Here is a 15,363-nt window from a genome sequence, read left to right as displayed (position 1 = left end):
CAATCGGAGGCCAACTTCAGCTTTGTGGAATAAATGAGGTCCAGGATCAATATGCGTCGCATCAGCCTCCTCCTCTGCCTTCGTTCTGCACCCCTTGGATCCAGAAATGATAACAGATGTCTCACTGTATTCTGAGTCCCAACATATCCACTTTGAACACATTAAAGGTGGTGAACCGTATATCCGCGCAGGCTTCCGTATCTCTCTAGCTGGTCCATGAAGCCCGCCACATCTAGAGGATCTAATGGATGTTTTCTTCCATAGAGTCCCATTCTGTGGAGGATTCTTCTCAATGTGTACATGCTAACACTGATCTCATCCAGTGTGTGCAGCAGCATCAGGATCTCTTCTGTCTTAGACCGACAATAAAGTAAAAGTTGATCAACTCCAGTAAACTCACCATTGTGCTGCTGAGGAGAAGACATGCAGAGTGAAAACGTCCCACGATTACCTGGATAACGATGTCAGGATAGTTCTCATGTTCAATCAAATATTTACTTGGAGCTCCAACTTCATGTGTGACAGACAAGGAATGTCAGTAAAGCGGTGTCCATCTGTTCAGCCATCCTCTCTCCACTTCTTTCAAAAACCTACTTAGAGCGAAAACTTCTTCGTCTTAAATGAGTCTCGCTGTTACTACTGAATAAAGGATATAAGTTATCACGTTTATACAATATAATGACCAAACATTTTATCAAATGACAGCAATACACTTCCGTACTAGTTCAATTCAATTTCATTTCAGTTTATTTCTATAGCGCCAATTCACAACACATGTCATCTCAAGGCACTTTACAGTTCACCTGATCATCCAGTCAAATTGATTTAAAGTTTTCTATCTAAGGAAAACCAGTTGATTGCATCGACTTATTGACTCAAATGCAATCCCTCACACTAAGCATGCTTGTAGCGACAGTGGAGAGGAAAAACTCCCTTTTAACAGGAAGAAACGTCCAGCAGAACCAGGCTCAGTGTGAGCGGCCATCTGCTGAGGCCCACTGGGGTTCAAGGAGACAGAAGCAGAGATACAAAGGCAACTGTATGTAGTAATATATTGCCACAAATGACTCCAAATCAATTGGATGAACCATTTCAAACCATCCCCCTTTCCTTTGCACAAAGAGAACAAAGGATGCTCTGTAAATGTCTGGAAAATTCCAGCTAAAAGGGACGGTCAGCTCATGCATGGACCAATTAGCTGACGAGGAGGCTGAAACTTAAACAGGAAATACCCCTACATCATTCAGGGTTTAAAACTCATTGTGCAAGATCAATCTTTCTCTTCCCCCTGGGTTACCACATCTGTAAGGAGAGGCCCTTTTCAAGTGAAATGCTAAAAGAAAGCTAACTGGAAGTAGCTTTAGTTTTCCTGTGTCAAAAGTCATGGATCGCAGTGACGCTGTGTGGATTTTCCCCCCTTTGTGAGGACCTCGCTACGGACATCACAGCCTATCTGCAGGAGGATGCTTCCGCTATGATAGCCGCAAGTAAACCTTCCTCGACCTAAAAGCCCATCAAGTCCTCTGCTCTAGCATCACACTGACTTAAAATTTTAATGAGGTGCTTCGCTCGGGTGAGCAGGCAGATAGGATAAGTTTGAATCAATGCTGATGTTTAATCTGTGCTGGTTATAAGAACTCTGGTTTAATGGTTGAAATAAGTGTGTTGTGAAAAGCTGCAAGTGATATTTCTATCTTCCTTTCCTTCTATTCTGCTTCCTTCTCTTTCTGCCTTAAGGTAGTTTATAGAGAATTTTGTCACATTTACCACGTGTGGTCACGTGGTTGATGAACCATTGTTACAAGCCCCCCCCCCCCTTTCATCACATGAAAACAGGGGTCTCACACACACACATGTACACCCCCACCCACACACACACATAGCCCTGTCTATGCCACTTTGCTGAACGAACTTCTGTTGCTGTTGGTAATGCATTTTAACCATTTATCATTCAAGCTAAATGTATTTACGTTTTTTCAATTGCACTGTTATCACCATACCTGCTGCTATTCCAAACTGACATTATTGAATGTATTAACATCTGGCCTATCTTGGGCAACCTCAGAAGCCAATTAAACTGACTTTTTTTTTCTTTTAAACTAGTCCCTTATTTGCCTCGTGTTTAATTTTCTAATAGTGTTTAGTGTTTTGCATAGATGTTAGATTTCTGTGATCCTGAATTATTAGAATAAAGACGTCGTTGTTTAACTTGCAGTGGTTGTGATTGATATACGGGTGGTTTATCACTCAGGCCAGATCCACCCTTTTTTGTTAACAGTGTGAATAAACAGAGAAAAATTGTTCTTTGATTTGTAATTAATAGCTCTGCTGATAACCTAGCTGAGGTCACTAAATTGGTGGATATACCTGGATTTTAACAGCCGGTCCAGGAACCATCCAGAGGTGAAAGGCATACACCTTGGTAAGTAGGCAGATTAGAGCTACAATTATTCAACTAAGAACACTAAATTTAAAGTTAAATAATTAGCTTCTGAAGCTTCTTCCTTTTAAAATCGAGTTTTTCCTCTCCACTGTCGCTACTATCATGCTTAGTGTAAGGGATTGCCTTCGAGTCAATAAATCGATGCAATCAACTGGTTTTCCTTAGACAGAAAACTTTGCATCAATTTGACTGTATGGTCTGGTGAACTGTAAAGTGCCTTGAGATGACATGTGTTGTGCATTGGCGCTTTATGAATAAACTCAATTGAATTTAAACTGAATTAATAGCAGTTACCATGCGCCTGCTTTGCAGTAAACAAGCGCTATGACAATTATGCATAATGTTATACCATCTATGCTGCTGTAGTGGCCGTTGTAATTCCACATATCAACATAGAAATTGTGATTTTGTTAAAAGCTGTCATGCGTAATCATGGTGAAGTTGGTTAGAAGCCGGACATTGGTCGATCAAGCGCTGCAGGATCGGGCCCACAGCCAATCCGACCGAGGGATTTCGGCCAGTGCTTTTCGGAGCCGCTGACGGACTCCCTCAATCAGATCAACCGTGAGCTAGAACCCGCTGACTGCACGGAGCTTGAACATCCATCCTCGAACCCACGTCACTGTGATCATAATCATCCTACTTTATGTTAAAAAAACAAAAAACACACTCTGTACATTTGTGTATTGTGAAAAGTAGGGATTTTGCAATATTCATGTTTTAACACAATAGTAAGGAAGTCAGTTGTATTTACGTATAACTAAGATATCCCAACATATTTTTAAAAAAATGCGTGGTTAATCGTAAAAATATACTTACATTTCTATAGTTCTTTTCAACAGCCGGATGGCATTTATCCTTTCACTGAATAAGTTCTGGGAAACTACTTTGTTCCCAAGTCAGCTCCCGACCTCACTCTATCTCTAGGGATCTTTTAAGGGTTAGAGGGCACTTCTCCCTAGCTCTTAAAATTATTTGGACACACTAACCTTACATGTGAACACGCAAAACTGAGTGTTAGGGTCTAAAATGAGTTCAATTGAGAGAAATGGGACTGGGCCAAAGTCCTTGTCCTTAATGAAACAGGTTGGGAACCTCTCTTCAGCCCTGTAACCCTCCCAGTCAACCAAATACTGGGACCCCCTACCTCTCCGTCTAGACCTCAAAAGACGGTGGACTGTGTAGACCGGGTCCACAAGGAGGTGACTTGGAGGTGGGCTTAAACCTGGAGGTTAATGCAGATTTAACCCCGGAAACATGAAACCTCTGGTGGATCCTCAAGGAACCGAAACTAAGGAACCAAAACTGAGACCGAACAATGTGAATAGTCTTTGTAACACCCGGATGAAAACAGATGAGAACCATGACAGAACTCTAGGACCTTCCCTCAGATCATTAGGAAAAAACAGACCAGAAGGACAACCACCGGGAGAAGGTTGGTTGAGGAGGGCATGTCTGACATTACTCTAAATGTTAACCATGGTGAAAGCACCTCGCAGATTCAGATTCAAAATATACTCCTCTGCACCTCCGGAACGCTCCTCATCCACCTCAAACACCCTGGACAAAGCATCAGGTTTGACATTTTTTGACCCAGGTCTGTAAGACAGAGAAAAGTTGAACAGATCGATAAACAGTGCCCAACTTGCCTGTCTGGGATTAAGTCTCTTGGCTGACTTAAGGTATTCTAAATTTTTGTGGTCTGTCCTGAGCAGAAACGGAATACTTGAACCCTCCAACCAGTGTCTCCACTCCTCCAAAGCAAATTGATTGTCAGTAACTTTCTATCCCTGAAATTATAGCCTTCAACTTGTATGTTAGAAGCATGTTTGCTGTGAGGGATTACATTTGAGTCAATCAGTTGATGCAATCAACTGGTGCATTGGTGAGCCCAAAAGGCATCACCAGATTTTCAGTTGACCAGATTTTCAGCTGACCAGTGGGGGTGTTGAAAGCGGTCTTCCACTCATCACCTTCCCTGATGAGCACCAAGTGGTAAGAATTGCAGAGATCCATTTTGTAAAAAATCTTGGCCTCTGATCAAAAGCAGAGTTGATCAGGGGGATAGGGTACCGATTTTTTTTACAGTGATGTCATTGAGATCCATGAGGAATCCGCATGAGGGGAGAAGGGTTGGATAATATCTGCCCTGAGTTACTCGGAGATGTACTTCATCATACCATGGAATTCAGGGGCAGACAAGGAGTCTAACCTCCCCCTAGGGGGTGTGAAGGTCAGTAGGTTGATCTCACAATTAAAGGGTCCATGAGAAGGTAGGTCTGTGGCCTTGTCCTTATTGAAAACTTCAGGGAGGTCATGGTACTCCTCAGGGACCCTAGAAAGATCCAGATAGAACTCAGAGTTCACCGAATTAACCAACATCTTGGTATTAGCTGACCGTAAGCACGAACTAGAACAAGCAGTGGACCATCCAAGCACTTCCCCCTTTGCCAGTCAATAGGAGTTAGCCAGGTAAAGGTTGTGCTGAGTTAGCCAGGTAAAGCCTAAATGACAGGAACCTGAGGTGAATCTATGATCAGAAAAGCCAGCAGTTCAACATGGTTACCACACACCGACAGCTCAACAGGTTCTGTCAAAAGAGATGACTGGTTAAGGTGAGGTCCATCTCAGGCTAAAAGCTGGCGAGTGTCTGGTTGGAGAAGTTGCTGATGCTGACTTACCTGACCAGATCCCCATCCATGAACTTGGTTTCTAATCCAGAATCCAGAAAGGCAGACAAACCATGGTTACAAGAGCCTACAGACAAAGTCACTATGAGCAGAAATTGTGTGGAGGCATATGGTCTGGCTCGGCCCAACAGGATCCTCCCCTTTCCTACTGAGCCTGTTCTTTTACTGATGTCCCTCTCCACCGCAGTAGAAGCAGAGCTGAATCCTGAAGCACCGACCCTCTTCTCCCTCAGACGGAGGAAGGGATGCAGTTGGAAGTGGATCTCACACTGAGTGAAGAAAGCCTGTAGAAAGTGTAAAGGGGCAAACTGATCCATTTTGCCCCTTTACAGTTCAGGGGTAGAGAGATGTGGTTCATGACACGCAGAGAGAGCAGGCGGAGGCGTGGGCTCAGGCGCGGCAGTATGGGAAGGAACTGAGGCAGCTGACACCTGATTACGCTGGAGAGTGAGAATCTCCTTAACTCCCGATTCAAGCTAAGAGATTTTATGTTCAACTCCCTTGTGCCAAGAGCCATCCGCTTATAAATGGCCAGATTATTCTGTAAGGAACCCAAAAGCTAAGACCCAATATTCAGACAGACTGATCTGGATGATATTGAAAAGGCTTTATTCAAAAATCAAACGCCGTGAGCAGCTGGTTGTCAGGTTTTTATGTGCAGTGATAGGGAACACAGGTCAGTGACTGGAATGTCAGGCTGATCACGACTAAGAGCTAAGTCACTGTTCAGACTGTGACAGATGAAAGGATAGGAGATAGGACCTGGAGGTAAGAGGAATCATTTGGAAAATTTGGAAACAGTCGACCAGCCTAGTTACACTGCGTGATTGCCATAGTAACTAAATCAGACTCCAAGTAATCCGGCTTTATGAAACTGAAATGACAACAAAATAAGCCTTGGCCACCTAAGCTTGACTTATAAACTAAGCCAGTTTTTGAAACATTCGTTTGGTATTGTTTGTCACTACTTCCACTATAACTATTCATCTTGCATGTGACTTTAAATATGAACAATTATAGCAGATTTTACTCAACCACACCCTGATTCACTCACCGTTTCCAGGAAGAGGGCGGTCTTTATTCAGCAGCAGCTCCTCCAGCAGAGCATGATCAGTGGTCAGACCAGTGAGAGCTACAATGATGGAAACATCTCTTCATGATCTGCTCTGTAAGTAAAGAACCTGCCTATGATTAGAGAAACGAATCCACTCATCTGATCAAAGATAAAAATATGATCAGATTTTAGCTTGTGTCATACTTTAGAAGGTAGTATGATAATTTTATATAGATGCTACATTTCTCAAAAAACTATTATAATGCTATGTTTATCTCAGTGCAGCTGAAGTGTAATTTCAAGTGTAACATGTTTGTGCTGTAGACAAATATAATTTCTTTTGGACTATTACTGTCTGATGTAAAATTATATAAATTATTTCCATCTAACAAATATCAGATATAACCAATAAATGTAAATTCCTTTCAGTTCTGACTTCACTGGTTTGCCTCATAACTGATGCAGGTTGGTTCATTTCTACCAGAATTAAAACTCTTCAGACAGAATAAAGGATTTTAATATTAGAGTTGGAGAATAAACATTAGAAAACGTTTATTCCTTCCAGCTGCTCTGACTGTGAGTCCCAGCAGATCTCAGTTCTTTGAAGGAGACTCTGTGTCTCTGAGCTGTGAGGAGAACAACATCTCTGCTGGATGGACTGTATGGAGGAACACAACCAGAGGAACCAGGACTCAGTGTGGAAAGGAATGGGGGAAACCAGCTGGATCTACCAGTAACATCAGTTATGTTTTAGAAAAGGACAGTGGAGTTTACTGGTGTTCGTCCAGAGAGGGAGCAGCCAGCAGCAGCATCCAGCTCACTGTCACTGGTAAGATCAGACTGTGGAGTTAGTGTTGATGAAGCTGTGTGGAAATGGATGAAATGCTGTAGTTTGTCTCTGTGTTGAGGTGGATCAGTGATCCTGCAGAGTCCTGTCCTCCCTGTGATGGAGGGAGATGACGTCACTCTGAGCTGTCTAACAAAGACCACTCCCTCCAACCTCCCAGCTGCTTTCTATAAAGATGGCTCCCTCATCAGGACTGAGCCCAAAGGTCACATGACCCTCCACCATGTGACCAGCTCTGATGAAGGCCTCTACAGGTGTAACATCAGGGGTCATGGAGAGTCTCCATCCAGCTGGATCTCTGTTGAAGGTCAGGATCAAATCCTTCAGTTCTCTGAGTCCTATTATCTGTCTGACACATATTTAATAAATCTTTGTGTTTCAGAGAAACCTGCCCCCCCTCCCCCTGAAACCACTGGACCTCCTCCTCTGTCTAAATATGTGCTGCCATCTATTGCCTGTGTCTGGGTTGTGGTTTTCCTTCTGCTGCTGGTTCTACTGGTGAGACGAAGATGGAAGAGGAAACCTGACAGTAAGAGATTCACACATGGTCAGGTTTATTTCATTAAATATTTTTAAATATACATTTTAAAAGTAGATGGCTATGGGTCTACTATTTTATGATGGGTTTTAACACTAAACACTGACATCAGTCAGTTTTCTTTTTTGTATTGCTGAATTTTTGAATTGTTGTTATTATTGTTTTATTCCAGTTAAAGAAAATGAAGTAGGAGAAGACAGCATCACCTACAGTGATATCAGAATAACTCAGCATCAAAAGAAAAAAGAATCAAGTAAAGGTAATTTTGTTTATAATCAGTGATGATGTTCCTATATTTCTAGCTAGATATTTGAAAACTAGAACTTTCAATAAACTTTTCTTTTAAACAACACAACACTACAGATACTGCACTACATGTTTTTTAGGACTGATACAGATTACATTTACATCAATCTACATGTGTTGCAGAGTTCTTTGTGCTTTACATTATAAAGGTAACATTACAGCACAAGTCTAAATTTAAAGGGGTGATAGAATTATTCTATAGGGTATTTGGTGCTGGTCCTTAATGTCTCTGAATAGGGTTTTGAATATTGGTTGGGCTGAAAATGGCATATCTGCTGTTCTATGAGCCCTAATGCAAGCCTGGTTAAAAGCCCAGAATGAAACGACAGGTTTTCTTCCTTCTATGTAATGCTAATGAATATTTAGATGAGCTTTGTGCTGATTGGTTGGTTTACAACGAGCGAAGCTGCTGAGCAAAGACACATCATAGCAACAAGCACTCAATCACTGAAACATCAAATTGTTGATATGGTAGGGCGACCAGACGTCCTCTTTTTCCCGGACATGTCCTACTTTTCATACCTAAAATAATGTCTGGGGGAATTTAATAATCGTCCCGGAATTTGGTCAACTACCATGCAGCATGTAGTGTAAATCCTTGGAAGACTGTGAAAATGTTCCCCTTTCTCCGGCCAGCCTGGAACACTACATTTACACCCGTGGTTCTGGCTCCTTTTCAATAGAGAAACTGCCTGCTGTGTAATTCTTGCAGAAGTAAACCCAACTGTAGGCTAAACAGCTAAACTGGTTTCTTCCATCTACCTCTATTCATGTTCTTGGGCCTGTGAACCAGTGGGCTGGTCTGTATGTAAATTTCGGGCCGTGACAAAAGTACCCCCCCTTATTTATGCATTTATTTATTTTAATTATTAGTATCATAATTTTTTTTTTGGATGGACAGGATGGGGGGAGGATGGTGGTGTCGGCCCTGTGCCCGGCTGGCTGGTGGGTCCTGCTGCCGATCCCTGGCCCCCGGGCTACGGTGGTGAGAGTGGTGGGGCCCCCCTCTCCAGAGGGGCTCTCGGGGAACGGGGGTGCCTATTGGAGTCAGCGGGGGAGCTGGCTCCCTGGGAGTGCAGCAAGCACCCCAGTCCTTTGCTTCCCATCCCCGAAATCCTCCCTCTGCCTGCTCCATCACACTGCCACACATGTAGGTTTTTGGGGAGGGGGTCGTTACTGGAGGGCCCCACCTTCTGATGATGTCCCCCACCCCAATTTTATTTTGCATTTTAGAGACTTCCATCTACAACATTTTCACAACTCACATCTATGTAGGGTATTTTCTGGGGGGTGGGGGTGATGGCCACCTGGGGAAGGCTTATTTTATGGGCCTCACCACGGTCGGCTCCCTCCACCCCCTCTCGCATCTAGACATTGAGGGTTCAGGGTTGTCGAATGGGGGGGTGCGCTGGCACCGCCTATCTAACGGAGGGGGGGTGGACTGTGCCGGACATCCCCTCTTGGTACTCCTTGTTTTAATTACATCTGAGAGCAACACGCAACAACACCACATTTGAGCAGGCGCAGGGAAGATCAGGGTCTTCTCACACCCCTGTTCTCTGGCTGCCACCCGGAGTCTGGGGCCTGGAGGAAGAGTGAGCCACCTGGTCCGTGGTTTTGGCTAGGGCCGGCTGCGGGGCCTAGGTGGCCTGCCGGTGGTGGGGCTGTCACTTCTGCTCTCCCTAAAGAAGGTTGGAAGGAGGGGCATGAAGTGCCTGGTTGAAGTAGTTTCTTTTGGGGGTGGGGTGGTTGGGGTTCTGGTTGGGTCGTCTGCATGATGAGTGGGCCCTGGTCCCGGGGGGAGCTCTTGCTGGGTGTGGTCCGGTCCGTGTGCGGGGTGGGGGGCCGGACTCGAAGTAGGAATGAGATGGGTTGGTGTGGCGGTGTCGCCGCTCCCCTCCTCCCCATCCGGATTTTAGGTTCACTTATTGGGTCATCCGATAGTCCCGGGACCAACCACTGGGGCCGCTGGGTCTTTGGTCATTGGTATTATTGGATGTGAGTGTTATGTGTGAATGTTTTTTTTTTTTTTTTTTCTGTGGTGCGAGTGGGGGCACTAGGGAGGGAAGGCGTGATTGAGAGTGTTTTTTTTTTTTCTCTTTCTCTCCCACGTTGGGGTCTCAACTGCCCCCTCTGCCAAATACATCTCAAGTCTCCCCTAAGTGCGGAGCCCATTCCCCCTGTCCTGCTCTCCCTCCGCTGGCTGGCGTCGGGGCTCGCCAGTGCACTGGTGGAGCTCAGGGATTTTCGGTGCCGGTGCCTTTGCTTCGATGCCGGTTCCTGGGCGATGCCTTTTTTCGATGCCGGTTTTGTAGTATCAGTTCGGGGAGGAGGAGAGCTGCACGGCGTGGTGAGTTGCAGGTCTTGGGTTTTGTTTTGGGCTCTGGTTTTTCCATTTGCATTTTTCCTCTTGCATAGGGGAATTCTTTTTTCAGTGGGGGGGAGCGGTTGTGGGCGGGACGGTGTCTGGTGTTCACTGTTGCATTGTGAGGGCCTTTTTGCTTGGCGGTTTTTCTTTGGGGAGATTGGCATGCCTGTTTTCTCGGGGGGTGGGCGGGCCTGTTAGGTGGGGGTACTGTTTGTTATTGTTTCTGTGCGCGGTGTGTTGCGTTGTGCACTGTAGGCATCGGTCTTGGTGGGGTGGGGCCTTGCTTTTGGCCTGGGGGGCGTTTTGGGGGGTTCTGCGGCGCTTGCGGCTGGATACGCGTGGGCCCGGGCTGTGGGCGTGGCCGCCTGTGTTTTTTTGCTGGGTGGCGCGGTCACGTTGGGTGTTGCAACCGGTCGCCGGGGCTTGGTACCGGGGGGCGGGGCGTGTTTCGGTGCTCTGTGGGGCCGGGGCATTTTATTTTTATTGTGATTTATTGTGTGAGATTGTAAAAGAAATATGTTATATTAGGCACCATCAGCGACATTATAGAGTAACAGAGTCTGTGTGTCTATTTTAAATACTCAAGTAAATATAAAGCAACTCATTTAAATTATACTGGAATGTCTTTTGTGACATACTTATCAGCAGTTGTAGACAGAAGCTTCAAGAAAAAAATGACATTAAAATCAGTTTTATAATGTCTGAAATGTCTGGCAAGAATGCCAGGAGATGATAAATCCACAGCTGAGCCTTTTCAAAAGTCAGAATGCTGTTTTTCAAACTAAAATCAAATCAAAGTTTATTTATGTAACAACAAAACCAAGGAAACCAAAGTGCTTCACAGAAAGCTAAAAACATCGGAAAAAAAAGACTGTGAAACCGTACACACCTAGAAGTTCTGACTTTTCACCTCAGTATTTTTTGGGTGCTGCGTATGACCCAATGCATGATGACATCTATTTGACTCATGTCTTGAAACTTTGAAAATAAGTGATACAATTGACAGAAAAAGATGGGAAACATGGCAGAATAACTGTGGTGTGATCATGACTGAAAGCTATATATATATATATATATATATATATATATATATATATATATATATATATATATATATATATATATATATATATATATGCCAAGTTTTTCTGCTCTAGTCCATCTATGTCTTGTTCCAGTAACCAAAGAAGCTTGAGAAATACCAAGGGCTGAAAGAGGAGCTAGAAAAGATGTGGAAAGTGAGAGCAGCAGTGGTGCCAGTGGTAATTGGACCACTGGGGGCTGTGACCCCCAAACTGGGAGAGTGGCTACAGCAGATCCCAGGTAAAACATCAGAGGTCTCTGTCCAGAAGAGCGCAGTCCTAGGAACAGCTAAGATACTGCGCAGAACCCTCAAACTCCCAGGCCTCTGGTAGAGGACCCGAGCTTGAGGATGACACATACCGCCCCACGAGGGGTGAGAAAACAGTTTTTTTTTTTTATATATAAATTGTGCTTAGGAGTGAGTGTGTGCATGAATGGTTGTTTGTCCTGTGTGTCTCTGTGTTGCCCTGCGATAGACTGGCGACCTGTCCAGGGTGTACCCCGCCTCTCGCCCATTGACTGCTGGAGATAGGCACCAGCACCCCTCGCGACCCCACTCGGGACAAGCGTGTAAAGAAAATGGATGGATGTATATATATGGGATTTTTTTTTAAAGATTGCATGCTCCACTAAAAAACACACAGATAGAGGCAGATTTGATAGATGACTGGCGACCTGTCCATGGGATACTTACTTTATCTTCTCTTTATTCATGATTGAATCACAAGCGGTAACACGTCAAGGAGGAGATCCAAGACACGTCTCTTACCTGGAGAGTGTCACCTAATCTTTATCTAATAAATAATTTAAGTTCTTGTCAGCATCACAACTATTTCAATCTGCAAATGTTTCCACCCAGAGTCTCAACATCTGATGAATTTATTGGCTTCATATATAAACTTTTATCTTTACTTATTCTCTGTGCATCAGTGTTTTGCTCAGGTTCAGGGTTCAGTTTTCAGATATTGTTATTCTGCACTAACCTAATTAACATCTCAGATCTAATTCTTTTGACAGATTTTTCATTGATGATGTTTTTTAGTAGATGTCAGTGGTTGGTGGTTTCTGCAGGGCTCTCAGTACTGTGGTTTTGCATCATGTGATCATTCAGTTAACTGCCCCCAACATTCTGTGGTTTTCTGCTTTAGTGTTTCAATTAAACTGTGAAAAACCTTCAGAGAGAATCACTTCGCAACCATCAAACTGGTTGGTGCAGTATTTACAATATCTGCAATATTTACTATTTAACCTTAAGAGGAAAGCAGTGATACAAACATCTAAGAAAATAATAACATGAAAATGTGAAAGAATTGAACAGCAACATTAAATTAAAACCTTTGGGCCCAGTTTAAACAGTTTATCTATACAAAAGGTTGGTTTGCAGAGGTTTTATTGCTGAATCTGTTTGATACTGACAATGATTTTATTTACTCTCTAGAAACGGGCATAATACTGTGAAAGAGGACATTTAAGACCTTTGCTGTATATTCGGCCTACAGTTATCCAGAACTTCTGCCAGAATTAGACGTTGAAATTAAAAGTAAACCTAGAATGCGAGTGCAGACGACTCACTATCTTTGAACCTCAAAGTTCTTTCAGATGCGACACATAACAGAAATCTTTAATCTGAAAATTGAGTTTGATTTCTTTCTTTAGTGAACTCAAGAAATGTACGAACAAAAGTTGAATTCTTAACTTCTTATCTTATTAAATTCCTATGTGGCGGTCAAAAGACTGCGTTGCTCCTAAGGCACAGGTGTCAAACTGCTTCCAGAAAGGGCCATGTGGCTGCAGGTTTTCTTTCCAACCAAGCTATAGCACACCGGACTCCATTCATCTCATCAAGTCATCATGTTAAGACTGGACTCACTTGATAAGATGAATGGAGTCTGGTGTGCCATTGGTTGGAAAGAAAGCCTGCAGCCACACGGCCCTTTCTGGAACCAGTTTGACACCCCTGTCCTAAGGATTGTAGCTTCTGTTCTAACGTTCTTCCTGTGTCCTGATGATTTCACACCAAACCAGCAGCCCATAAAAATGCACCACAGTATCTGAAAGACATCAACATAACTAAACATATTCCTATATTACTAAATATGAACAATTAAATTCTTACATTCTTAGATTAACTCAAATTCTGCAAAGCATTAATAAATGGCTCTAACAATAATTATTTCTCTTTTAAATAAACCCAGTATTATTGTTCTTGGGAGCAGATTTCAGGTTTTGTGTTTCATTGTGCTATTTAATTATTTATGTAATGTATTAATACAATTTTTTTCTCAGTGTCAGACAGTGATCCAGCTGCCGTCTACTCAGCAGTGAGAACAGAGGACATTCACTATGGACAGATTGCCATCAGAAAGAAGAAACGGAAGTCAAAACCAAAAGGTAATATCTGTTCTTTTAATCACATTTCACCTATTTTTTTTTACTATGCAATAGGGATTGATAACTTGGATGGAAAGTTGTTCACATCATAGCAAACATTGCACTAAATGATTTTCTCATCTGTATGCATCAGAGTACAGAAACAAATACATGACCTTAGAAACTGATGCATTTACCAGCACTTACTGCCCTGAAACAATCAAATAGTAACTGATTATTTACAGATTTGTTTCTTTATTATTTTGACTATTTTTAATTAAGAGGTGCTTACATCTGAATCTAAAACAGCATTATTCTCTCGTTGAAACTATCTGAGTAAAGCTGGTCTATTTTCTCACAGTGGTTTGTTCTTCTGTGGTCATTGTTTGCATCTGTGCTCTGCAGACGTGTTTATTTTCTACTTTGTGGTAAAACAGGTCAGTTTGCACAGAGAGGTGTAAAGCTTTCAGTGTGAAGCGCTCAGTTTCAGATGCATTCAATGGTTTATATTTGGCCTTTAGCTGCAGAGGTGTTAGGAACAGAAAAAAAAACCATCATCAAATTCTCCTCTTGAAATGTATTAACTAAGTCTATTCATCTATTAAGTCTATTAGTTGCTGTTTATAATATTGATGTATATAATATTCTTACTGTTTTAATGCCTGAAGGTATTTATTTATGCCTCCACTTATTTGCAGCTAGTGACCCTGCTGTGCATTATTCATCTGTGAGGACAGAAGACATCTGTTACGCTCCAATAATGATCAGAGAAAATAAGAACAGAGGTAAAATTCTGACTGTGAAAAAACAGACTGTTTCCATGTCAAACCTCAGCTTTCTATGGTCACCAGCTTAAATAACACACCCTAGATCTGAATGAATGTGGCCAAATTGATCATGCTGAATGATGTTGCAGACAGCAAATTGCTTTTTACAGCGTCTCCAGACTCTGTAATGTCTGTCACATGTGCTCAGTGTGAACCCAATCTCATGTATGAAGTGACCAAGTTCTCAATCCTGGTATTCTCTGGCACGGTATAGTGCATCTGTGGACAGCAGTCCCTTACACCAGCATCGTGGAGTCGGTTTCTAATCGTTTGTTTGGACACATGCACAGTTTTGGCCTGCTAGAGGTCATTTTGCGGGATTCTAGCAGTGCTCCTCCTGTCCCTCTGTTGCCGTCCTTCTCTACATCTCATGAAGAATTGGCCTGTCTGCTGGAAGCCTCTGGAAGCCTCTGGACACTACATCAACAGACACAGCAAACATTCTTGGCGATTGATGTGCCGTCCTGGATGAGCTGCACTACCTTAGCCACTTGTGTGGGTTGTAGAATACTCCACCAGCTACCACGAGTGTGAAAGAACCACCAACATTCAGAAGTGACAAAAAAATCAGCCAGAAAGCATAGGTGGTCTGTGGTCTCCAACTGCACAACCACTCATTTATTTAGTGTGTCTTGCTATCTACTGGATTTGTTGCTTAACATTGTCAGACTTAAGGGAGCTGCTATATCATATTAAAGAATTGAATTGAATTGATGTCTTGAGAGAGAACCACCCTGACCCTTGACCTTTTCCTGTTGCTCTAGTACAGGGGTGCTCAAGTCCACTCAGTAAGAGCTACTATCCTGAAACTTTTTCATGCACCTTTTAACACACCTG

General features: G+C 43.1%; 1 protein-coding gene across 1 annotated transcript; it reads left to right on the top strand.

Annotated features, from left to right (window-relative positions):
- The first annotated feature begins 6,203 nt into the window (after nucleotides 1–6,203).
- On the top strand, nucleotides 6,204–15,085 carry LOC119778385 (low affinity immunoglobulin gamma Fc region receptor II-like). Its single transcript, XM_038277575.1, has 9 exons — nucleotides 6,204–6,301; nucleotides 6,617–6,652; nucleotides 6,753–7,016; nucleotides 7,096–7,341; nucleotides 7,417–7,563; nucleotides 7,745–7,831; nucleotides 13,616–13,720; nucleotides 14,398–14,484; nucleotides 15,033–15,085. The coding sequence occupies exons 1-9, from the start codon at nucleotides 6,271–6,273 to the stop codon at nucleotides 15,083–15,085; spliced, it is 1,056 nt and encodes a 351-aa protein (XP_038133503.1). The 5' UTR covers nucleotides 6,204–6,270.
- Nucleotides 15,086–15,363: the final 278 nt, after the last annotated feature.

Source organism: Cyprinodon tularosa, unplaced genomic scaffold (assembly GCF_016077235.1).
Source record: "Cyprinodon tularosa strain WSP-4 unplaced genomic scaffold, ASM1607723v1 ctg1324, whole genome shotgun sequence".
Classification (NCBI taxonomy): domain Eukaryota; kingdom Metazoa; phylum Chordata; class Actinopteri; order Cyprinodontiformes; family Cyprinodontidae; genus Cyprinodon; species Cyprinodon tularosa.
The sequence above is the reverse complement of the archived record's forward strand: the minus strand, read 5'-3'. Positions and strand labels throughout refer to the sequence as shown.